At 31.4% G+C, this 15,621-nt stretch overlaps 1 protein-coding gene across 8 annotated transcripts in view; it reads left to right on the top strand.

Annotated features, from left to right (window-relative positions):
- The window catches only part of LOC148615322 (protein DOP1A-like), a 28,771-nt gene extending 14,462 nt beyond the window's left edge, over positions 1–14,309 (top strand). For 4 of the 8 annotated variants that reach the window (XM_088590221.1, XM_088590216.1, XM_088590217.1 and 1 more), the window contains 18 exons: positions 21–231; positions 577–744; positions 1,430–1,558; positions 1,999–2,139; positions 2,418–2,578; positions 2,919–2,985; positions 3,532–3,679; positions 4,223–4,320; positions 4,882–4,991; positions 6,000–6,211; positions 6,715–6,867; positions 7,862–8,001; positions 9,000–9,055; positions 9,326–9,349; positions 10,135–10,149; positions 11,560–11,724; positions 11,957–12,104; positions 12,621–14,309. In XM_088590221.1, coding sequence (XP_088446347.1) covers positions 21–231; positions 577–744; positions 1,430–1,558; positions 1,999–2,139; positions 2,418–2,578; positions 2,919–2,985; positions 3,532–3,679; positions 4,223–4,320; positions 4,882–4,991; positions 6,000–6,211; positions 6,715–6,867; positions 7,862–8,001; positions 9,000–9,055; positions 9,326–9,349; positions 10,135–10,149; positions 11,560–11,724; positions 11,957–12,104; positions 12,621–12,941 — 2,467 coding nt within the window. In that variant the 3' untranslated portion in view covers positions 12,942–14,309. Of the gene's footprint in view, positions 1–20; positions 232–576; positions 745–1,429; positions 1,559–1,998; positions 2,140–2,417; positions 2,579–2,918; positions 2,986–3,531; positions 3,680–4,222; positions 4,321–4,881; positions 4,992–5,999; positions 6,212–6,714; positions 6,868–7,861; positions 8,002–8,999; positions 9,056–9,325; positions 9,350–9,846; positions 10,096–10,134; positions 10,150–11,559; positions 11,725–11,956; positions 12,105–12,620 lie in introns of those variants that run through there. The other 4 variants (XM_088590224.1, XM_088590219.1, XM_088590222.1 and 1 more) reach the window with 3 other exon arrangements.
- The last annotated feature ends 1,312 nt before the right edge of the window (positions 14,310–15,621 follow it).

Below are 15,621 nucleotides of genomic sequence, written 5' to 3'. Positions count from 1 at the left end.
ATATCTATGAACCTTTACAGGAGTAAATTAGAAAGGATACCTCCAGACCATGCTGTGAGTATGATAGAAGGTCTGACAACAATCTGTCATTACTGTCTACTGGACTCTGCCTCCCAGGTGTCTGTAGGACTTCCTGCTCCAACCTCTAATACCATAACAACAGATACAGCTAGTGCAGGACAAATCCTCACTAATCTTATCCATGTATTCAATCCATCTGGCAATAATAGGGTGAGTAGATACACTCAAATCAAAACTTTGTTAAGGACTAAATTGAAATAGTGTTACCATGGTTACTAGAAACAGTTGGGATTTCATCCATTCTTGTGTCATGTCATTTTTTAGCAAAAGAATTAATAATGTAGATTATCATATTATGTATGATCTGATCTAACATGGTCAGGAGTAAACACCTTACAATCTTAATACATTTATTTGATATATCATTAAAAAGTTTTTTTACTATACTCAGCCACAAGGCATCCTAATATTAGTGGCTTTACTGTGAAGATGTCTTGTTTAAAAACGCATATTCAATTTTCTTTCTTATGATTACACTTCATTTGACTACTTTAGGAAAGCAGCCCCCAGAGAGACCTAGGACCCCTTGCCCCTGTAATGGAGGCTCGCAGATCATTACTAAGTATTCTACCAAGGATTATAGCATGTGTTACATCTTTATGGAGGGCATCAGAGAAAGCTGAGTTAAATGATCATCAGAAATATATTATTGGCAGCCCTAAAGTAGGTATCTTGCTTCACAAAAACAATTTAAAATATTCTGCCTAATATACTATAAAAGATAAATTATGTTTTGTAGAGGATAAAAACATTTATATTATTGAAAATATTTTTAAAAATTATAAAGTATATAAAAAAATCAACAGAAAAATAAGAATAATTTACCTTTTACTTGTTATATTTTTATTAGAAAATAAAAAGTGGACTATTTACGTTTAAGTAGCACTCCAGCTAAGGTTCATGCAAAATGTGATTCATGGGTAAAAAGTGTACATATTTTTATTTTTGATATTTTGTCTGAAATGTCATAGTAAACAATAATTAACATGTGGTTTTTCATATAACCTGTGTTCTTAGGAGATAAAAATTATATAGGATGCACTGTAGATTTTCAAAATTAAGGGAGATAACTCTGTAAATGGCACTCAAATACAATAGAATCTACTGGATTTTCAATGTGGATTATCTCCTAAGAGCAGGCAGATTTGAATGAATAATTACATATTTCATAGTATAGACCCATAAAACAACTTAATTACAAAAATAAAAATATGTAGCCTTTTTGGGGTGTATCACATTTTTCAGATTTTGCATGATTCTAACAAAGACAGCTACTTAATTAGTACAAACCTAACTGTGGAAGAAGGTTATTGGTTTTGTTGATGATATAATGGCTTTGTCTTTTTAGGTAATTAAACAACATATATTAAAATTTTTGAGTCCAATATCAGTACCACATTCTGTCAGTTTACTGGGAGCTGTAAGTGTTACATGGAATGAATATAGAAAGAAACCACCCCCAGGAACAACCAAAAAGGTTAGTATTATGTGGTTTGTAAAGTAAAGTCATGGTACATGTATTCTGTCAACATTGGTTCACAAGATCATTAGTTCTTCTACACAGCCACATTCTTTAAATTTGAATGCTTTATGAATTTACAGAAATCCAGACGGATATGTCAACTAAAAAAAAATGCTGACCCATGTACTACAAATTTAAGTACCAATTAACAAAATGTTTACTTTCCTGATTCCATGAAAATCGGTACCTACAAAAATGTACATCATCTACTAACAAACATGTTCCATAATAGAGAAGAGTTCATTGCTAGTATGTTAACGCAATTATACTTCTTTCTGGAACAGAATATGTGTTTAAATATTATAATTTCAGAAGTTAGTATTTGTACACTGTTAATAAAAAACTATGCAAGCTTAAACCATTAGGAGTAACTTTCTTATTTCAATTTTGTTAAGATGCAGATGATTCCAAGCGAGGAACAGATACTTCTAGTCAACTTAATTAGTGCTATCAAAGTCTTGCCAACAGATACCCTTGTACAGACAGTGAAACAGGTCATCAAACAGCCTCCTCCATCAGAGCTCAGCAAGGGCAAGGTAGGTTATACAGACAGACTGACAGTTTAGTAGATCATCAAGCATCCGATGCTATCAGGTCTTAGTAAGGGCAAGATAGTTTAGTAGGTCTTTTAATAACCTTTGTCGTCACTCAACAAGGGCAAGGTGGGTTATACAGACAGACAACTAAGAATTGTAAGTCACATATAAGTATAGATCAGTTACATTGTGTCATTGTTATACAGGTAGTTTATGTTCAGAAATTTTTTCTTTGAAGTTTATTATATTTAAAGTATTGATTTTTTTTTATTTTGTAGAAGACAACCTCCATGGAGGTGAACATGTTACAGTTTTTCTTTGCCTATGTACAACAAGCTGCTGGTACCCAGCTGTTTGATTCATGGTCTTCCCTTAGCTCTCTGTTGAGAGAGGCACTTCAACTTAATATTACAGCTCATGGAAAATTCCTCCTGTTTCAGTAAGTTTCACTACTTTTTTTACAGACTGAAGTCTTTACATGTACTCAGTAGGTAATTTGCTTCGTGGACCATATCTCTCATATCAATAATATGGTTAATACATGTACATAATAGAGCATATCATTTATCTGTTTCTTTGTCAGTATTACCAAGTTTTTTTCTTTCTTAAGTATTATTCTCTTTCTTTAAGAGATATTAATTAATTGGTGGAAATTATGTTCCATCTTATTTACTATTTCTCAAGACACAATTAAATGTGATTTTATCAAAAATAGAATAAACAGGATGTTACATTGATATTTTTTTCTCATTTATTTTCTTTATCATGATTCTTTACAGGATCTTCAATGAGTTTGTACAGAAAACACCCATCATTGAGGAAAAGAAATACATCAAAGAACTTCAGGTAATTTATATAAGCAGTTTATGTGTTTCCAGTAACCTGACCAACCCAGTTTTTCCCTGCTGATCATAATTTTTTTCATGGTGTCAAAAAAAAAACAAAAAAATATGGATGTTCCATGTTTCCATCATCGATTTTTTACTAGAATCACCTTGCTCTCTGATGTGGAGATTTAAAGTTCATAAATAAAGAAGAAAAAAACCTATCTAGTTACTGACCTTACTTTTGAAAATGTTATGGGAAACACACAAATTTTTGTTAGACCTAAAGCAAATGTTCATTTATGTAACTGATTTAATCTCTGAGTTTGTTTCTAAAACATGACTATTTTGTGTGGTGTACCATACTGCTGGGTGGATTCCATTTCTTTTATAACACATCTCAAACTTCTGAATTTGGTTTTAATGCTGTTAATGAGAGGTTACTCTTTAAAATATGTACGGCATATTGAAATTTGCATTACATTTATGATTGGTATTTTTGTATTTTATATAACTGGATACATGGATTTGGCTTCCTTTTAATGTATAAACATTGACTTCTGTGTAGGATATAACAGTTAAGTTACTTGAAGCTATCAGTACAATTGCTGGATCATCATTAGAACAAACTACATGGCTACGTCGTAATCTCGCTGTTAAACCAGGTCCACAGACAGACAGACCTGAAGACGAAGAGGCTAATGAGCTGGATGAAGGTTAAAATTATATACAAATCTCTCAATGATTTATTGTAGCCATGACATTTTTCTTATTTTTTTTTTGTATGCATTATTTGTTTGAAGAGGACATTTTCCCATTTTGATGTGATTTTACCGAACAGTAACAGACTATGCTTTGGCAATATCTCAGATGATTTGTGTTTTTATTTAATCATGACATCACAATGGCAGTAGTTGGTTATGTTAACTCTCACTAGCTATAGGTAAAACTCCTTAAGTATAATTCATATAAAATGCGGCATTTTATGGGCGAAATAGGTACTTACACTTGTCACTAGTGAAACTGAGAAATGTGAGAGAAAATTTATCATCTTAAGAAATGTTCCACTTCACTACTCTTGCAAAAGGTAGACAGTACCAGTTAATAATTCCTAATCATCAAAATGGACTTCTGTAGGAACCTTTTAATTTTATAAAATACTATTATCTATTTTTTTTTTAATCTGTACACAAAATCAACCTTTCCTGATAATTTTTCCCACTGTAATACTGGTAACTTATTGTTTATGTTATTTATAGATGTAGAATTAATGCAGGAGAGAAAAGTTGTTGATCCTAAGTTATCTACCACATCAGATTCTAAGTACAGTGTTCAGGCTCTGTCCCAGCTGGCTGAGGTAGGTATCTACCACATCAGATTCTAAGTACAGTGTTCAGGCTCTGTCCCAGCTGGCTGAGATAGGTTTATTATGCTTAGTCAAAATCTTTATATCAGACAGGAGATGATACACTGACGTAATTCACTTCTAAATCAGAATTAGTTACAGACAACACAACTTTCTATTGTTATTTGGTTCTTCCACTACAGAGATAAACAATGCATGGATAGGTACTTTGCAAGAGTAATCCTTCTTGATTTAGTTTTCATTGGGAGATAATTTTCTTTAAAATACAAATCTGTATACAGAATGGACTATAGTTAGGAAAAAAATTAAATTTGGTATTTGTGGATGGAAAAAGCATTATTTATTTGGTGGGTTTTTCAGTACATTGTATCACCTCTACCATTAGCTTTGTGAATTTCATATAGATTGGCACTTACATGTAATAGTTTTTGATATATTGTGAATGTTTTTTCAATACTTTTTAATTGATAGTATGTTAAATACAGAGAGAACTAATGTTCTGAAGATATAGCAGAGACTTATCAGCTGTCAATGTTTGCTTTCTATTTACAGTTGATAGCCGGTTTATTGGACGTAGTCTACACTAGTGAAGAGAAAGACAGGGTACCAACAGTACTAGCTCCTATCATGTATAATGTCTTCCCTTATCTCAGAAACCACAGGTGAGCTGAAGGGAATGGTGTGGTATTATTCGATATCCTCTGAAAAGTTGTGTGTTGGTCCATTTGTTTGTCTGTTTCCCAATTGTTTCCTGATGATAACTTTAAAAAAAAACAAGTTTTTTTGTTTTTTTTTAAGTTTTGTGTACTTATTAAGTATCATAAAATACAGTTAAAGCAAAAATTTCAGTATAATTGGATAATTTACACAAAAGTTATGGCCATTTTAATTTGTTTTTCCTAAAAAAATATGTTGATGAATTGGAATTATCTTTCTTTGAGTATTAAAGAATTTAAGTTTGTTCTGTTGTGAATATGTGATGATTTGTTATAAAATATAGAGATTTAATACAATAGAAGGTTGTGGGGTTATCATTTAATGTTTAGATGCATTAAACCCTTGCAAACTAAGTCTTTGTCCATCTGACTACATTTCTTATAACTCCACATAAACCATTCAAGGGATTTTGATAAAATTTTGTATGAAGGTTGTGAATGTGCAGGAAGGCATAGTTTTACTGTTTTATTACTCTAAGGCTGTTGAGGAAGATATATGAACTTGTGGGTTTTACTTTTAACATTTGAATCCATTTGATGTGAGGGTATTCTCTTCTTCTTCTATCTCACAGTACTTACATTTTTTTTCCTGGAGAATGCATCACGGGTTATATTTTACATACTTTTTGTTCAGAACATCAATCAACATTTTCATATGGAGACCTGTTTTCTTTATTTTATTATGGGGGACACATCACAGGGCACTAATAATATAAAATTATATCAGTGGTAGCATTATTGGTATTATGGCATTTAATTGCAGGAGGAAGCATTCATTTATGCTGTGGGTTTATCAGTTGCTACTGTTAAAGATGAGCCTTATATGAACAGAAAATGAATTCTTACAGTTTCCAGGTTTTTAAGAAAATTCTAGTCACAACTTAAATAACTGGCTTCATTCACAGTAGATACCTGTGCAGCATTTTGAATCCAAATTATTGTCTTTTATTACAGCACACACAATCTACCAAGTTACCGGGCTTGTTCCCAGATGTTAGCTAGTCTGAGTGGGTACCAGTATACTAGGAAGGCTTGGAAGAAAGAAGCGTTTGAGATGTTGTTAGATCCAAGTTTCTTCCAGTTAGATATGAGATGTATACATTACTGGAGATCCATTATAGATAACCTAATGACTCATGATAAAACTACATTTAAAGATTTAATGAGTAAGGCCATTGTTACACTTGTACTTGAAGGAAATTTTGCATAACCAACACTGCAGGTTCTTTTTGCTCTGAAATGCATTATGAAATGATGTTAGGTTTTCAATGAAAAAAAAATGTGAAAATAACATGAATTTTTAGATTGAGGTTTATATGCCAGCATGTTAATGAATACAGTAGACATGTTTAATAAATGAAGAATACCTGGTACTACTGAAAAAAGTTATCTCTGTAATTTGACAATCTAGCATGTCACTGGTATATCATGGGGATCCTTATGGGTGATGTTTGTTTATAGTGTATATTCCAGTTACAATTCAACAGTTATGGGTCTTTTCCTATTCACAAAAATTTTGAATGAAGGGGCATATGTATCAGTGTTCACTCAATCAACTTTCCTTAGTTTAAATATGTTATTTTATGAGCAGAAGAAATGAAACAGGTTTTTAGTAATAAATTTAACTTCCTTACAAACATATACTAAATTCCTTTATCTTACATTACAGGTAGAGTAACAATAACTCAGACTGGCAGCATTAGTATATTCAGTAGTAAAGAGCAGGAGCTAGAACAAAGGGCAGGAATGATGAAACGGCTAGCATTTACCATATTCTGTAGTGAACCTGATCAATATCAGAAATCCATGCCTGAAATCCAAGGTAATAACATCTCAACTCTAGCATTTACCATATTCTGTAGTGAACCTGATCAATATCAGAAATATATGCCTGAAATCCAAGGTAAAATTTTACATCTCTCAAGTAGCATTTACTATCTTCTGTAGTGAACCTGATCAGTATCAGAATCCAAGGTAATATCATCTCATATTTATAGGCGAAACTGTTCAAAAGTCAAGATGTCATATAAACTGAATACACAATACTGCTTATAAGAAGAGATAATTTCATTTTAAAGTGCAGCCTGATATATGTATGTAATCATGCATGTCATAATGATAAATAGCACAAATTACAATCGTTCTTTAAATTTCTAACCTTATACACACATCAACCAGCCTTTAGAGACTTATGAAGCACTACCAATTATAAATATCTCAAATATAACAATAAAATGAATAAATATATATTCATAAACAATATTACATAAATAAGGTTTCTAAAAGCTGATAGTTTCATAGAGCTAGTTTTAAGTTTCAAATTGATTCTGAAATGAAAATTGAAAATTTTGGTAGTAATTTGAAAATATTCTGATATGACTATTCTAAGGATTTGTGTGACTTTAAAAAATTCAAATAGCTTTCAGAAGAGTAAATATTAGGTGAAGACATTTTTATGTGTATCAACTCCATGATGAGTCCATCCTTGCGCTCACAGTATTACAGTATTGTAATGTGTCGACACCAAGGGCTTGGTGACTTTCATGTGGAAAGTTACTGAGAGACTGAGAGTTGATAATCACATTGAGGATTATCCTGTTTTTCCCCAATTCTCAATGTTTGTACATGACATTTTAATGACAGGGATTACACGTTTATAGGTCCATTAATTCTGTCTTTTCAAGTAAAAAAGGTAGAAAATATGAAACTGTTTGTTTTGATATGATAATGACGTTTACTTTCATAATTAAAAATTTCTAACATGCGTACATTTATTTTTATTCCTGAAGATCAAAATATGGGTTAATATTTTGCAGAGAGACTAGCTGAATGTTTGAGATCAACACACCAAGTTCCCTCCATCATGGCTCAGGTGTTCCTGTGTTTCAGAGTTCTGATATTGAGGATGTCCCCACATCAGCTAACATCACTATGGCCTACAGTTATAACTGAAATGGTATAAATGATAAACATCCATAAATCAAAATCATGGGTTGTGTCACAATATAACAATATATCCTAAATACGTAATGAAATTGCAGAATTTTACAAATCTGATTTCATGAGTACAGAATCTCCACTACAATGGTAAAAGTTGAACTGAAATTTTATACATTAATCCCTTAAAGAAGTACACATTAGTTTTTGTTGAAATTTCTGCAGGTGTCTTTTTTTTTTTAAATAATATATGTAGTGAAGTGGTTCAAATTAAATGTAAATAAGAATAATTAATTAGTGAACAATAGCCACGTTTAAAAGGTAAAAAGGAACTAAATGCAAATAAAATAGAAATGAAACATAAAAATATTAAAGAATATGAGCCCTTGTATTCATATTTAGTTTCTTTTTACCTTTAAACATGGCTACTGTTCACTAATTCATTATTCCCATTTTTATTAAAAGCTTCCTTTTTGATAAACCACTACCTATTTTATTGATAAGATTTTGTGAGGTCAGACTTCCAGAACTATGCGTTATAGTTCTTTATTAAATTATAATGTTGTGCATCATTAACTTTTTTCAGCAATGTACTTGAAAACTTGTTGAAATACTTCTCTTGGAGCAGGGCCCTTTCTGACGTAGTCAGCATTTTAGATATTAATTTTTTTAGAGTTATCTCAGAAAAAATGTGCCTCCTTGGGACAGAACCCTGTGACAGTGGTACTGCCAATAGATTTAAATCAAAATAATTCCCAACTGCTTAATACTCCCACCAAGACATTAATGTACCAATGAGATGCTATATTGTGGAATAACCCTTAGAAATAACCCTAACTGAACTAGATGTATATAAATATTACTCTTTTCCCATGATTTGTGTTGAATGGTTAAGGAGAGGTTACATCTCTGCAATATCTCTAATCTGATTGTCATGATATCATGTTTAACGTAACTAAGTACTATTTCTCAACACTTCAATCCATACTGAATAATATTACTTTGTTTTTATTACAGATACATGTATTTATGCAAATAGAACAAGAGTTGTCCAATGATACTGATGAATTTAAGTAAGTATTAAATACAATTAATTAAACCATCTTGATTCAAAAGCTTGTAGATGCCTAAATTCGCTTATCTGTAATGGCTACCTGTTAATCTAATCATATTATAAATTTAAAACCAGAATAAATTGTTTAAAAGGACAATTATATTAGGCTGTTTCTGTACATGTTTATAATTGATATCTTTTTATAATACCTCATAGAATTTATTAAGTACTAAATGTTAACTGTGCTGAATTTATTTTACCTTTAACTTTTTGAATTTGAATATTTTAGTATATTTCTGAGACAGCAAAGCAGGTATTTAGCTCATCCTTTCCGCTTTAAACTGTTGTCAAATTTTAACATTTTCAGAAGCTTCATTGAGATTTTACTAGATTAATACATAGATTCAATTCTTTAGTGTGTTTCTGAAACTGTTCTCTTTATGTTGTTAATACACCCTTATAGATTTTATGAAATGTTTATAGTTTTGTTGTAATTAAGTATGAACATAGATACAGTGTATATTTAATTGATTACAATGTAGACATCTTTGCACTGCTTTTTTTTACCAAATTGCACATGAGTGGTACTATTTATATTTTTACCATTTACAGAACAATTATTTGGTACATGTTTTTGTAAATCATTTTAATTTCATGCTTTAGCACTAATATTTGTTCATTACGTTTAATGTATCAAACCTTCAGTTAGATAAGATAAACACATAGGTAGACAATGTACAGAATAAGATTGCTTTCAGTTTATTATTCTATTTATAAGTATTATATTACAGATTTTTGTTTAACTTTCAGCTTTGCAGTATTATAGGGTTCTTCTAGAAATGAATATTAAACCAGGTCTTTATTCTCTTTATTGGTAATGACAGTACAATCTAAATTGATTAATCCTCATATTAAATATATGTTCCCTTAAATTTTAGTATTTCAACTTAACAAAAGCAATAAGCTGATTGATTTTAGTATCACATGAAGATAGCAAATCCTATATAAATACCTATTGCTTAAATCATTAAGAATTGCAATAAAGGCATCTTCTTAAACATTTCATCAAATGATTTTTTTTCTTGTTACTTATATAAGAGTTGCAGATGATAGGTACGTTCCTCAGTTTCTCTAACTTACCTCCCTTGTTTGCTTGTCTGTGTTTTGTAATTTTTAACAATTCAGTTTCTGGATTCAATTGGTTTAACAGTCAAGAGTGATATTTGAATTTAAACTGCACAGGTTTAGTTTTAAAAAAATATAAAGATTAATACAGATTACTGCTTATAACCTAATTTTAAGGAAATTTTAATATAACATGATAATTGGGATAACTATTTTCTCTGTAGACTTTCAGCGGGAATTTTAAATGAAATTATTATTCAAACATGGCTAGTTTTTCTTGGTAAAGGTACAATTATAATGTATTGTGGTATACTTGGATAGTCAGTTTTGAAATGAAAGATGAAAAGTGAAACAGAAATATACAAACAGATTATCCTGACTTCATGTCAGCTGACAATCCTGGTATAAGGTATAATAGTCACCAGTGCTAGGAACCCCAGCTAGGAACCTTGGTATCTCAATAAGGTCTTCGGGGTTCTTAGTTTCTATAAGTTTTGAGTACTATTTTCTTGGAATTTATCAACTGATCAACTTGTCCTGAAATACTTTATAGTCTAAGCTTGGGGAGGACACTTACGTGACTTTATAGTGTAAGTTTGGGAAGGACACTTATGTGACTTTATAGTCTAAGTTTGGGGAGGACACTTATGTGAGAAAATCAGGCCAAGTTTATGTGCAGATAACTTCAAAGAAAATTGTAATCAAAAGTCAAAATTTCAATCTACACTTTTCCATAGATTTGTCAAAAAACTATACAAATTCTGTTTCAACACATAAACTTTTAAAAAAATCTTGATGTTAATACCGAACACTTGACCAATCAGAACATCAGAATATCTTATATGTACATTTGTGTAAATGAGATCGGAATTATATAAATATAATAGGCCTTGCATCCAACAGGTGATAAATATTCTCCTTGGATGGTTGTACACACACTTTGAAATTGTTTTGCTTTCTGACATGCATTTTTAGATAAGTACATTTTTATAACTTACTAATTGTTACTTCAGACATTGCTTTTCAATTTTTTTTTCGTTTTGAAAATGCTTTATAAATGACATGATCTTTGTAATTCAAGTTCTTTCTATTATCATTAACAATCAAATCTAAGAAAAAGGTGGAATAAAAAGTAAATACTTTCTACTTTAATTTTGTATTTTGAAAAATGAATAATGAATAATGCTTGTCATTTAAAAATCCCCATAAATATTGAAAGTTATCTTAGTTCTATAGATGATAACAGAGAATTGATTATGGAGATCTTTTATATTCATATATTACAACTATTAATTAGATGTAACTGAGAGACTTCAGGTTGTTACATTGTTTTTGTCATACAATTTTAAAAATGATAGAATAGAGTTGTTTTTAGATAAACATTATATTCTTTAACAGAACCCAAGTACAGAGGATTGCTAACCTTGACTCAAGCTGGGCCCACCTTGGTAATGGACTGAATGCCCACAACAACCCTGCCTGGTTACAGTTGTATCTGAGTGTCTGTAAACTGTTAGACCTAGCTCTGGCTCTACCTGCTGATGTTGTCCCTCAGTTTCAACTGTAAGTATTGAAAACCGAACTCTGTTTTTAGAAATCTTTATGACTTATGTTTCAGTTTAATTAGCAGAGTGGAACGCCTATGTATTATGAAAGAGATTTTTTATACAAGTCTTTTAATTTTTTACTTCAGGTTACATTTATAGAATATTTTATTTAGGAGAGGTAAGTTTTGATATCCTAAAGTGATTTCAGTTGTCAACTGAAAGTATCCTTATGGTATATTATTTTTTAGATATCGATGGGCATTTATTGGTGGGGCAGCAGCAGGTAACAGAGAGGAGGGAGACAACAATAAGGATGAAGATCAGAAGAAGAAAAAGAAAAAACAACCCAAATTTACACCACACATCATACGGTTAACAAAACTGATAAATGATAAGGTATATATTCTGAAGAGGTTGTTGGGGTATATGTTAGTGAAGGCCATACTGAGGTTTTAGGTTTTCAGGAAAGCTGAAGATTGCAGTTTGGAATCCCATAGTTAGGACAGGTTCATTGAACCTTGCTAGGCTTTTTAAAAGTAATCCTCCTTCAGTTGTTGTATTGATGTAATAAGATGTAGAAATGCTTAATTTTGGACTACTGAATAAGTGTTTTAAACATTTTAATGAAATTTCTAACAATTTCGTCTGCTGTCCCTGTTTTGGCTTAGGCACTGACAAGTAGTAAAAGTCTCACTCTGCTTTGAATTGGTGATGGGTATAGAAATAGGTGTCAGATTTAGATTAATGAAATGTACATCACTTTAATCATAGTATTTAATAATATTATTCTCCAAGGCAGTCTGATATACATAATAAAGACAAACCTGTTCAGTCTAAAGTCTAGGTGCATGGTTCTATGTACTCTGACTTTAGATAATGTGATCATTGACAGAGATATCTTATTTTTTTCAGGTGAAAGGAGCTACTCCAGTGTTGAAGACGTCACAAGGTCGTCCTGTCCTAACTATAACATATCTCAGGTCATTAGTGGAGTTACAGCCTTTCTTCAACACACTCTGTCAATCTACCCAATCAAATGACAAGGTTCTACACAACAGCCAATCAGGAAAGAGGTCAAAGGTTTCAATGGACAAGATACCAAAATCAAAGTCTGCACCATTTTTAAACCAGCTTACCCGACAATTCTCTGATGTTTCCCTACAGATGACCACTGATAGACAGTTCATTGAGGAACTAATTGAGTGTGATTTCTTGGAGCCTCTTCCAATATGATTATCTGGTTGTGTAGAATTCTATTGACAGGGCTACCATCACAATTTACATTACGTCATAATATCTGTATCATAAAATCTTTAACATTTCATTAGTTGCACATCCTTCAATTTTGTGAAATCCTTGCTGTGGTGAAAACTCTGTTAGTTCATTTTTTGAAAGTCAACAGATACATGTTTGTGCATTTGTGATAATAATATACATAATGTAATTTATGATACATAATAATATATGTTAAATATGTGTATATCTAAAATTTCACAATATAACCATCTTTTTACTGGTTTTGTTTTTATTTTGTGGAAAACGTCATGAACATTTGGGATTCTCATAGGTGAATTTACATGATTGAACTAGTCATTTTAATATTGACATTGAAATGTTTCAAACTTGTTAATGATCAACTAGTTTAGTAGATGCATTAGATAAGCTTAGAAAATAACAATATTCGTGCCATGGAAGCATTTTTAAGTGATTTTGCTGGTGATGGTTATTTCCATTAGTCAGTTAACCTTTGATGAAATCAGCATAATGATTGGTTTTGACATTAACTATGGATTCGTATTTTAAATTTTTTTACCTCATTCAGTAAGGACTGATATAAAACTGGTGAAACCTGAAACACTCTCAAAGAAACTTAAGTTCATACCCTAAATTAATCTGGAAACTGTCTGGTCTGACTGTTGTAACATTGTGATATTGGTTGAGTTGACAAAATTCAAGTGTCCGAAACCCCTTTCCTGTTAACTTCCAAAATTTGTTTGAGGCCAATCGTATATCGTATATTTTAATTTTTTTCTCCACTCAAGGTGGTAGGTAAGTTTAAGTGATCATGTAAGTTTTACGATGGAGATAATGAGCTTTGTCTAAAAAGATTCAGTTTCTCTCATTAAAATTGTAAATCTTAAAAAATATATGTAATGGTGGATGGTTCAAGAGTGTATGCATATTTAATCACTGTCTGAGAAAGTGACACATTTTTTAATTATGTTACCACAGTTTCTTATTTTAAGGAGAAAATGAAATTACATTGTATTTTGAAATTTTGGTTTTTATTTTTGTTGGAGGAAAAGTAAGGCCTATATACCAGTAAGACCTGGACTTTCTGTATTTACATTGAATTTGATATCATGGAAAGAATTTTGTTGGATGTTTCCATGGATATAATTTTATACCTGATTTTTGTTTTCTTTCAATGATGTCTTTAATTTGATTTGTTTATTGTTATGTCTTTTCTGGTATAAATGGTTTCTTTATTGTTATGATGTCTTTCATTTTGTTACTTCTCTTATTGACTTTCTACTAATTATTCTGGACTTGTTATTTATCAATGGTAAATTGCTTCATAAATAAAACATCTATTTTGAATTTGTGTTCCCTATCTTATTTTCTCTCCCCCTCCCATTGCCTTTGGAAAATCTTCATTTAGAAGGAAACAGTGTCTGTTCATTTCCATCAAGATGGAACTTAAAAAAATTCCTTTATTGAGCTTTTTTAGTTTTTATGCAGGGTTTGGACAGACAGATAGACACACCATAGTATGCTATGATAACTCCACCAATATAAGGATTATAAATACAGTGCTCCATTGTCACTTGTTTTAAGGGAGCTTCTTGCATCACAACAACCAGTATATAGTTCTGTTAAACCAAAGCCAAGGTGCACTGATCCAAGTTTTTATAGGAGTCTGTGTTCATTTGGTTTTTTATTTCTGTGTGTATTCTTTGATGGTGTTTTGTCAGTTGTCTCAGCCTAGTCTGTCTTCAGATTATTGTCTGTTGTCTCAGCCTAGTTTCCGTCTACAGATTATTTATTGTCTGATGTCTCAGTTTAGTCTGTCTACAGATTATTGTCTGTTGTCTCAGTCTAGTCTCTGTCTACAAATTATTGTCTGTTGTCTCAGTCTAGTCTCTGTCTACAGATTATTGTCAGTTGTCTCAGCCTTGTCTCCATCTGCAGATTATTATCTGTTGTCTCAGCCTTGTCTCCGTCTGCAGATTATTATCTGTTGTCTCAGCCTAGTCTCTGTCTTCAGATTATAAATTTTCTGTTCCCTGTACTAATCATAGATACCTTGGTTTTCACTTCCTGCTTTTAGAGTGCTATCATGCTAACATATAACAGAGTGTTATGTAATGCAGGTATAAGTTTTGTATACTTGTATACATGTCTAATGTAATGAAAAGTAAGGACAACATATCCATTCTCCTTATTATACCCCATGCATTGAAGTTGCAGAGGGTATAACGTTTTTGACCCCTCAGTCCGTCCGTCCATCTCTCAGTCCATCTTCAGTTTTCCGGAATGTTTGAAACACTTGCCTAAACTGGCATGATTTTTGGTATGTAAGTTAACCATGATAAGTTACAGGTCAAGTTTAACTTTTGTTCTGCTCCAATAATTTTTACAGAAATTACGGTCCTTGAACTTAGCAAAATTCACAGAAATAACAGTTTTCGAGACTTTTTTTTCAAAACGCTTGCAGAAATTGACATGATTTTTGGTATGTAAATTCACCATGATAAGTTACAGGACAAATTTGTGTTTGCCTCAAATCTGATGATTTTTACTGAAATTACGGGCCTTGAACTTAGCTAAATGCACAGAAATAACAATTTTTCAGACTTTTTTTTTCTAAACGCTTGCAGATTATGACATGATTTTTGGTATATAAGTTCAC

This window comes from Perna viridis, chromosome 6 (assembly GCF_037379345.1).
Source record: "Perna viridis isolate PV_CMFRI_1.1 ecotype Kerala chromosome 6, ASM3737934v1, whole genome shotgun sequence".
Lineage (NCBI taxonomy): Eukaryota > Metazoa > Mollusca > Bivalvia > Mytilida > Mytilidae > Perna > Perna viridis.
This window is presented reverse-complemented; position numbering and strand designations above follow the sequence as displayed.